This window comes from Panthera pardus, unplaced genomic scaffold (assembly GCF_024362965.1).
Source record: "Panthera pardus isolate Hobbes unplaced genomic scaffold, ASM2436296v1 HiC_scaffold_24, whole genome shotgun sequence".
Classification (NCBI taxonomy): Eukaryota; Metazoa; Chordata; class Mammalia; order Carnivora; family Felidae; genus Panthera; species Panthera pardus.
In genome coordinates, this window is record NW_026526810.1 from 65461462 (window position 1) to 65472294 (window position 10833).

The 10833-nt window shown below is 39.7% G+C and overlaps 1 protein-coding gene across 1 annotated transcript; it reads right to left on the bottom strand.

Moving 5' to 3' along the window:
- Positions 1–7342: 7342 nt before the first annotated feature.
- On the bottom strand, positions 7343–7861 carry LOC109255687 (60S ribosomal protein L27a-like). Its single transcript, XM_053889256.1, has one exon. It carries the CDS (start codon positions 7826–7828, stop codon positions 7391–7393), a length of 438 nt encoding a protein of 145 aa, XP_053745231.1. The 5' UTR covers positions 7829–7861; the 3' UTR covers positions 7343–7390.
- Positions 7862–10833: the final 2972 nt, after the last annotated feature.

Sequence of the window (10833 nt, forward strand, 5' to 3'; positions counted from 1 at the left end):
TTTTTGCAGAGCAACCTGGCTATTTTTGTCCAGCTGAAAGAAAGGAATTGTGGGTATCCAAAATCGCATTGAATTAAGACATCTGAATGTGGTCAGAACTACAGGGATATGCCTAGGCTTAGGATGTAATCAGGGTAGTGTGGCCTTTTAACATTATGTGTGGGTGTGTTTTCTCACAAACACATGTGCAGAGACACACATAAAACTTTGGGTTTTTCTTTTCCTTTTTACTGTGTTATGTCAAGCTTTTGTTTTGAGTGAATTGTCACTTGCCAGTGTCCCATGTGTGGGAGCCCAAAACCCCATGTAGATGAGATACTTGGATCCATAATAATAATGGTAGCAAGTATTTACATAACTTGGATAAAGGATCCAATTCAGCTGGTTGGGGAAAAGAATATTTTTAAGGATATTCTTTTATTTTTTTTTTTTTAAGTAGGCTCCACACCCAACCTGGGGCTTGAACTCACAACCCTGAGATCAAGAGTCACATGCTTTCCCGAATGAGCCCACCAGGTGCCCCTGGGGAAAAGAATATTCTTTTTTTGTTTGTTTTTTTTTTGTTTGTTTTTTGCTTTTTGTTTGTTTTTGTTTTTTTGGTTTTTTTTTTTTAAATCTAATCTGGTAGATATTTTTTTGAAATTTCTGGGTATTTTTTTTTATTTTATTTTTTTTAATTTACATCCAAATTAGTTACCATATAGTGCAACAATGATTTCAGGAGTAGATTCCTTAATGCCCCTTACCCATTTAGCCCATCCCCCCTCCCACAACCCCTCCAGTAACTCTCTGTTCTCCATATTTAAGAGTCTCTTATGTTTTGTCCCCCTCCCTGTTTTTATATTATTTGTGCTTCCCTTCCCTTATGTTCACCTGTTTTGTCTCTTAAAGTCCTCATATGAGCGAAGTCATATGATATTTGTCTTTCCCTGACTAATTTCACTTAGCATAATACCCTCCCATTGCATCCACATAGTTGCAAATGGCAAGATTTCATTCATTTGATTGCTGAGTAATACTCCATTGTATACATATACCACATCTTCTTTAGCCGTTCCTCCATCAATGGACATTTGGGCTCTTTCCATACTTTGGCTATTGTTGATAGTGCTGCTATAAACACGGGGGTGCATGTGTCCCTTTGAAACAGCACCCCTGTATCCTGTGGATAAATGCCTAGTAGTGCAATTGCTGGGTCATAGGGCAGTTCTATTTTTAGTTTTTTGAGGAACTTCCCCACTGTTTTCCAGAGTGGCTGCACCAGCTTGCATTCCCACCAGCAGTGCAAGAGAGATCTTCTGTCTCCACATCCTCACCAACATCTGTTGTTGTCTGAGTTGTTAATGTTAGCCATTCAGACAGGTGCAAGGTGGTTATCTCATTGTGGTTTTGAGTTGTATTTCCCTGATGATGAATGCTGTTGAGCATTTTTTCATGTGTCAGTTGGCCATCTGGATGTCTTCTTTGGAGAAGCGTCTATTCGTGTCTTTTGCCCATTTCTTCACTGGATTATTTTTTTTCAGGTGTTGAGTTTGATAAGTTCTTTATAGATTTTGGATACTAACCCTTTATCTGATATGTCGTTTGCAAATATCTTCTCCCATTCTGTCAGTTGCTTTTTAGCTTTGCTGATTGTTTCCTTCACTGTGCAGAAGCTTTTTATTTGATGAGGTCCCAGTGGTTCATTTTTGCTTTTGTTTCCTTTACCTCCAGAGACGTGTTGAGTAAGAAGTTGCTGCGGCCAAGATCAAAGAGGTTTTTGCCTGCTTTCTCCTCAAGGATTTTGATGGCTTCCTGTCTTACATTGAGGCCTTTCATCCATTTTGAGTTTATTTTTGTGTCTGGTGTAAGAAAATGGTCCATGTTCATTCTTCTGCATGTCGCTGTCCAGTTTTCCCAGCACCAGTTGCTGAAGAGACTGTATATATTCCACTGAATATTCTTTCCTACTTTGTCAAAGATTAGTTGGCCATATGTTTGTGGGTCCATTTCTTGGTTCTCTATTCTATTCCATTGATCTGAGTGTCTGTTTTTGTGCCATAGCTTTCCTTTTTCTAATTTTTCTTCAATAAATGTGTGTTCCTTGTACAATAAAAAAAAGTAATAAAAATATAGACACAAAGAACTACTGCTATGAAATGTCATACTAACAGATGGAGCATCAAGCAAAAATGTTAAGCCATAGAGTCCTTCATTAATTAATTATTCATCCACTCATTTGAATATACATATATTAAGTATCCCATGTGCAAGGCACAAGGACAGTTCCTGGGACTACAAATACACAAAAAATTATTTCCTACAAGGTCACAGTCCACATGGCCAAATAGTCTTGTAAATAAAATTTTAAAACACTGTAAGGTCAGTGATACTATGGGATTCCTGTTGTCAATTCTCCTCTATTTCCTGCTTTTAATGCTGCTTTTTTCCTGACTCCCACCTTAGTCTAATTCTTGTCCACACCTAGATTGCAGCTAATACATATATGCTAATGACTATGCCTCTAACCTTGATTTTGCACCAGACCTATGTATACAGCCCACAGCCTTTGGGTCAGGTGACCCTTGAGCAATATAAAATGTATAAACCTAAAACCCATAACCTTTCACCTCCCCTACTTCAAGATCTTCTGCCTCCACATTTCTTGTTTTAATTGGTGATACTGTCTTACCTTACAGCTCTGTGTAAAAGGCAAATTTAGGTATTTTACTTCACTTCTCACAGCTTTTTAGACTAAGCCTGGCACAAGCCCACATAAGATTCTCATTTAGCTGCCTCATCTCCTGACACATCTGTCACCAACGTAGACCTGGAATTACCAAAATACTGAATTCAGGAAATATCATGAGTTAATACATCTCTTGTCTCCATCCTTCCCTCTACCCTACTCTTTGTTTGGAGTTTCCAACCTCATCACTACCTCCTCCTCATTGTCCTCTGACTTCTTCTCTCTGAAGCCTTCCTTGATCTTCTAGGCAAGTTTAAAGTCTCTCTCATCTGGCTCCCTTTGAAATTTGTACTTATCTATGAGAACAGCACTTATCTCCTTATATATTTTTATATTTATTGCCTTCTTCCTCTAGGATACTCAATTTCTTGACACCAGAGATTATGTCTCTTTCACATCGATATTCCCAACATTACACAGATCATAACAAATAGAAGACTCTCAAGTTTATTGAATATTTCCCATCGTCCTTCACCTTTCTTACTCTACTGGGGTCACTCTTACCCTTGAGTGCCCCAAGCAGGCTTCCACATCTGGGTTTTTCTTACTAGACTATTCTTGCTTCAAATAGTCTCCTTAATCCCATCATTCAGATCCCTGCTCAAATGCCACCCCATTAGAGACATCTTTACTCCAATATAGATAGTACCTACCTAACACATTCTCTCTTCCCCTTTACCCTGTCTCACATTTTTCATTGCAATCATCACTAGCAAATATATTATATGTTGTTGGAATATATTTTTACATGTATCTCCACCACAAGATAAGCATCAAAGCTTGGGACTTTGAATTATTCAACAAATGAACAAAGATCTGGTGCATCTATAAAAATATAAATGATGGTATTTATCACCTACATATGACACTGTCTCTCTTCCATTTCCCGTTCATTTGCTTTATTCTCATCAAGCCATATATCTAGGACAAAAGAAAGATTAAGACACAAATTTCCAAGAATTGTCAAGTATAATAAGACTGAGTAAGCAATAATATTATAAGATGAAAATGGGCAATGGTTCAGCTAACTTTTTTTTTAATTGTTTTTAACGTTTATTTATTTTTGAGAGACAGATCATGAGCTGGAGAGAGGCAGAGAGAGAGGGAGACACAGAATCTGAAGCAGGCTCCAGGCTTCAAGCTGTCAGCACAGAGCCAGATGCGGGGCTCGAACCCACAAACCGTGAGATTGTGACCTGAGCTGAAGTAGGCTGCTTAGCCACCCAGGCGACGACTGAGCCACCCAGGCGACACTGAACTCCTACTTTTATTCTGTTCACTGTCACTTTCAATCCAATCTGGTAGTGTTTCTGCTGAAATAATTGTCTCAAACACTTCCTGAGTCCACCATGGATTTCAATGAAGTTTACTCCTTTAGAAAAAAGCCACACCTACAGATCCTTTCCAGATAACCTGTACCTGTGGCCCCTGCTCAGATAGCTGAGGAACATTTCTCTTAAGCTTCCTAGAAGTACTATCATGTGGTTGGAAGTCACATCCAAACCGCTTGAAAGAGCTCCTTGTGCGACTGAATACTCCCATCCCTCAATCCTTCTGAAGTTTTGATCAAAGATTATATAGTCACACTGTCACATTTTTTCTTTGTGCCACACTATCTTAATTTTTGCATCTTTTTCTGTTAGAATAAATTGAGAATTTACAGATTCATCCAGTCCTGGTTCCTTTTTGTTTCACAATTCTTTCCTCCATTTATCTCTCTTCTCTTCATTTCATTAAAAGCAGCAAGAAGAAACCAGGTGAAACCTTCTTACGTTGCTTTGAAATCTCCCCAGCTCTACAACAGAGTTCAGCTTTCTGCATAACTATAGGAGGCAATTTCAAAATTTTTCTGCAACTCTTGAACTGGATTCCCCCCCTCCAGTTCCCAATAACATAGTCTTTACTTCCTTCTAAGACTTCATTAGCAGTATCCTTAAAGTCCAGATTTCTGTTAGCCCTTAATATAGGGCAGATAGAGCTGGATCTAGAAACACATTGCCAGATTTCCCTCCCTGATGCACACCAGGAAGTTAGGACCATGCAGAAAGTCACTTCATAACTTGAAGTCTGTCCCTCAGGCACAGGCCTGAGAGGTATTTCAAGGTGTTTCTCTCCTCCCTCCATCTATCCACAACCTTCTACATCCATGAAGTTTCTACATCCAGAAACAGAAACTCCCAGAAACAACTTAGAGAATGAGGACAGAGAAGAAGGTATGAAAGTAGGGTAGCTATAATTTATGTTTATTTGTTTGCCAAATATAAAATGCTCTTATGTCTTTTTTTCAGATCTTTAAAATAAGGAAGTTTGCCTGGGGAACCTCAAAAGGCCCTTTAATTCTAATTTTTGTGATTTTATGATTTGAAAAGATAAAATTTAAATTAGTGCTGGTGTTGAAGTAGAACTATCAAAAATGCTAGTCTTGGCACTGAAACCAAGCCCTTGATCCAGTTTCAGTTGAGAGCTCAGTGATGTTGGCCCCTACTAATATTCCAGCCACCCAGAACCCAGGGAAAGCTGAGTGAAAAGTAAGTTCTAAGAATTAGGAGGCCAACTTGGGTAATCAGCAGTCAACTTATATATGAAAATGAGCACCTTCGTGGGCACGTCACAAATACACACCAAAAATCTGTCACACTCAAACTCCAAGTCCCAGGGGGAGATTTGCTAAAACGGATTAACCTCCCAGACTGGTAAACATACAGGTAAACATACAGGTAAAATATCTCCTTTTTCCATCCCCCTGACATCTTTTATTTACCCTACTGCTTTCTATGAGTGATTCTGCTTCTGGGTATGTTTAGATTTATTTCAGAGCAGTTGCTTTCATTTCCATCTTAATGTTTCACTCAAAGTTAAACCTTAATGTGGTGATACTGGAATGTGTCCCCACATCTCCAGTGGTCTAGGTGCTCAGGACTGAGCCTCTTTGTTACAACTCCTCAATTTCTTCTAATGTGCAGCCAGCCTGGAGATCCAAGACCTAGAATACTTTAAGGCGGCTGCTCCTCTGTCTGGCCTCCAGGGGGCAATCGTGCCACTAACACAACTCTCAGAACAATGAGAAGATGCTGACACTCTCTGGGGGTGGGTGAGAGGCCTGAACTCAGGACAAAAAAGGAATAAGGATGAAAATTAGAAGCCTGAATAATATTGAGGTAATTGAGGCCGAATCTCTTTAAAATTCTCCGAAACCTTAGGAAACTCTGTGAGCAACTTTCCTTCTCCTGCAAGCACAATTTTCCCAGAGCCTGTCTTCTACCCAATCCCAGGCTTGTAAACCTCTCCATTGGGAGAAGCTCCCCATTTCATTATCATGCCTTTGGGCAAGATGCACTTTATAACAATGGTTATAAAGATTCATCCTTTATAACAAACCCCTGTCAGAAGAATAACTTGGTCAGGAGAACTTGTTACTTATCTTGAGCAGGTCACCCTAAGCTTTACGTGTACCCGTTGGTACTCATGTCATCTTTGACTCTTCTGGAATGACAATTTCAGCAGCCAGGATCTCAGAGTTTTCTGAAATAGTTCTCAGAAACAACCTGGATAAAGGCCATGGATCTTCCGTGGTTTGTATGTTAAGATACATCAGGGTAATGGCGAGTTGTGGGGTTGGGAGGGCCCAGGTACATGATTAGTTCAAGGAGCTCAGGAACTGTCAAAATAAACATCTAGCTGCCTAGCTATCTGGCTAAGAATCCTAATGGACTCTGGGATAATGATCATTTATGAACAAAGTTATTTAATATCCTTAAAAAATAAAACATTTTTACAAAGAAACTCAAGAAAAATTATACCAATTTTTAAAAATCCAATGGATATGAACAAATAATTTCCAAATTAAAAAAAAACAAGCACAGGGGCGCCTGGGTGGCTCAGTCGGTTGAACGTCTAACCTCAGTTCCGGTCATGATATGGGTTCAAGCCCCATGTCAGGTTCTGTGCTGACAGCTTGCTCAGAGCCTGGAGACTGCTTCAGATTCTCTGTCTCCTTCTCCCTCTACCCCTCCCCAGCTCACACTCTGTCTCACTCTATCTCTCAAAAATAAATAAATGTAAAAAATTAAACAATTTAAAAAAAACAAGCACAAATACGAAAAGAGTCCAATGTCATGGTGAACAAATGCATTATAAAACAATAAGCAAATATTTTTTTCTCTACAAATTGTTAAGTACTTTGTTTTAAATCATTAGATGCTGATGTCATGAAACGAAACTCTTAGAAAATGCTATAAAAATGTCAATTTGTACAGTCATTGGAAGGGTAATTTATTAATATGTATAAAATTATTTCACCCAACAATTCTATATTAGGAAATTTTTTTTTATATTCTCCCATTCATTGTATTTTCAGAGTATACAATGCAAAACAGGCCTTTCAACTCTAAGATACACAAATATGCTATCGAAAAATATTCTCACTTTATAAATGTTCAAGGTAGGGCCAAGTCCTTTAAGTACTGGTGCTCTCTCTTGCACATTTTCTGAGGGGAGTTGGCAAAAGGAGCTCGGGCCCTCATACCCTTACTCCTGGATCTGTTAGGTGACTTTCCAATGTACAGATAGAGAGGTAGGGGTGCTAAAGAACTTACACCCAGACCAGAAAAGAAAAGCAGTTGTTAGTATTTAATGAACCTCTCTCCATGTGGCTTCAGGCTACTAAGACACAGTCTCCCTCACACCCTTAATCTTTTCCTCAGCTCTTTTACTGAAGAGTTTGGCCTTCACAATGACAGGCTGTTTGGGGAGCTTTCCCTTTCCCAATACTTTGTAGTAGCCCGATCGCACCACATCAATGATAGGAGCAGCTCCAGTCTTGTTTTTGGCAGCATTTACCCATGTCTCCTTACTGACCAAGGTCCACAGTTTATCAAGGCTAACAGTTGGGCAGAAGCTCTGGTTCCTTTTTAAGTGGTAATGCCTCATACCAACTTTTCCAAAGTAACCTGGATGATATTTGTCAAAGTTGATCCTGTGGTGATGCATACCACCAGCATTACCCCGGCCTCCTGGGTGCTTCCGGTGCTTGCCGATGCAGCCGTGGCCATGGCTCACGTGGCCCCGAAGTTTCCGGGTCTTCCTCAGTCTGGATGGCATGTCAGTGGCCCAGAAGAAAGCTCTATATTAGGAAATTTATCCTTAATAAATAATCAGAAAAAGGGATGCATAGGTGGCTCATTTGGTTAATCACTAGACTTCAGCTCAGGTCATGATCTCACTGTTCGTGGGTTCAAGCCCCATGTTGAGCTCTATGCTCAGAGCCTGGAGTTGTTTCACATTTTCTGTCTCTCTCTCTCTCTCCACCCCTCCCCAATTCATGCTGTCTGTTTCTCTCTCAAAATAAATAAACATTAAAAAATAGAAAGAAAGAAAGAAAGAAAGAAAGAAAGAAAGAAAGAAAGAGTGAGAAATAGAGGTGCCTGGATGGCTCAGTCAGTTCAGTGTCAGACTTAGGTTCAGGTCATGATCTCATGGTGTGTAGGTTCGAGCCCCACATCGGACTCTATGCTGACAGCTCAGGGCCTGGTGCCTGCTTTGGATCTGTCTCCTTCTCTCTCTGCCTCTTCCCCACTTTCACTCTGTCTCTGTCTCTCAAAAATAAATAAATGTTAAAAATAATGTTTAAAATAAGAAATAATCAGTAATATTTACCACAAAAAAGCAAATCTCAATAAGTATTCAAGAATCAATATCATATAGTGATATCATGTGTTTTTATTACAATTAATAAAGTTAGATACTATTCATAAAAAAGCCAACTTTAAATAAAAAGAAATGCACTCATAAATAATTTATGAACAAGGAGCACCTGAGCGGGTCAGTCAGCGAAATGTCTGACTCTGGATTTCATCAGGTCATAATCTCAGGTCACAATTTTGGCTCAGGTTCATGAGTTCAAGCCCTGCATCAGGTTCTGCACTGACAGCAAGGAGTCTTCTTGGGATTCTCTCTCTCCCTCTCTCTCTACTTCTCCCCTGCTTTCTCTCTCTCACTCAAAATAAATTCATAAACTTAAAAAAATAAAATTATTTATGAACCAGAAAAGAAATTATAACAGAATTGTTAAAATATTTCCAACTGAACAATCATAAAAGGTATAAATTTTAAAACTTGAGCAATGAACCTAAGCAGCACATAGAGAACTTTTTATACCTTACAAATACGTAAATTAAAAGACTGAACATAATGAGCTAAACATTCAACCAGAAAGTTTTAAAAGAGAGTAAGAGTAAACAAAAGTAGGAGGACAAAAATAGTCATAATCAGTGCTAAAATTAAGGTAATAAAGACAAAGAAACAAAGGAAAGAATCCATTTAAAATGGTTCTTTGGAGGGAGCCAAGATGGCGGAACAGCATGGAAGTTTTTTGTGTGTCTTGCGTCCAAGAAATACAGCCAGACCAACACTAAACAATCCTGCACACCTAGAAAACTGATCTGAGGATTAACACAACAATTTGCACAACCCGAACCACAGAATTCAGCAGGTACACAGTGTGGAGAGGTGAACTTGGGGAGCAAGAGGCCATGGTGGGCAGGGAGGTACTTTTGCGGGTGGAGAGAGGACGGAGACAGGGCAGGACGGGGAGGGGAGAACATGGGAAAAGCACCCCTCCCTCCCAAAAAGCAGCTGGAGAGAAAGTGGAAAACAGCTGCAGGGACTAAACTAAAAAGGGAGAAAGGAGAAAGAGAGGGTTTAAATTCCATTAAGACTGTAAACAAGGGGAGCACAAAGTCTGCAACTCTTCAGCTTGATACCTGGCAGTGCTCTGGTGGGAAGGGCGAATCCCCAGGAGCAGAGTGGGGTCTGGGAGGTTCTTGGGCCACACGGGGAAAAGCAGTTCCACTGCTGGAAGGACATTTGGTAGAGACTGTTGAAGCCACCTGGTCCCAGCAGACCCAGAGAACGGCCACATTCGCTGGTGCTGGAACAAGGTCGTTAAGGGTGAAGCCTGGTGCCAGATGTGTGTTGTGATTTTCCATAATCCCTGAAAAGCTGCTGCTACACTATCTCACGAACTTTTTCTGGGGTGGGCTGACACCTGGCCACAGCCTCCAGGCATCAGCAGCAGCAGGGTCCAGCAAGCATTCCTGGGTGCAGCTGACATTCGGCCATTGTTCATTCGGCCACTGCTTGCAGAGGGGCACAATAGGTCAAAGCCTCAGTTCCTTCAGAGGTAAAGGGCCGGAAAACACAGCTGCAACTGAGACAAAACTCAGGAGAGAGGTACTGCCTGGGGCTTGGTCACAGACAGTGAAAAAGCAGGGAGTGGATGAAAGCTGAAGACAGAGGACAGGTGCGTGATTGCTGATCGGGGAGAACAGAGTTCCAATACTAGAACTGGGTAGCTGGGTGACACCATTTTCACCACTCCCGCGCATGCGCATACGCACCTATGGGCGCCACAGCACTCCAACCCAGTAGGCTAGCAGTGTCATCTAGTGGAGAATGGAGCCATTACACTGATACCCGCCCAACTGGGCCAACCTCGCTCTTCAAGAACACAAGTCTTACTGCCTGCTTAGTTTATGGACTATGAAGCGCTTCATAGTCTGACTTCTAGGGGAAAACAAAGTAATTTCAGGCCTATTTCAATCTGTTAGTAGGTCCAACATCAATTCAATTTTTTTTCTTTTTTTTTTCTCTTTTCCACTTTTTTCTTGAATATGGGAAGAGAAAAAATTCATTTTTTTGTTCAATTTTTATTAAAAATACTTTTATTTAATTTTTTACTATACTTTTTACTTTTATGTAAGTTTTTTCAAATTCCATTTCACTGCCATCATTTTATTTTAGTCTACATCAGTATATTCACTTTTTCAAATTTTCAAACGATTTCCTTTTTTTCTTTTTCTTTTTTCTTTTTCATTTCTTTTCTTTTTCTTGAATGCAGAAAGAGAAAACTTCATTTTTACTTTCAATTTCTGTTAAAAATATTTTTCTTTAATTTATTTGACTACATTTTTCACTTTTATGTAAACTTTTTCAAATTCTATTTTACTTCCATCATTTTATTTTAGTCTATGTCAGTGTATTCACTTTTTTCAAATTTTCAAACGATTTTCTTCTTTTTCTCTTTTTTCTTTTTTCTTTTCTTTTTC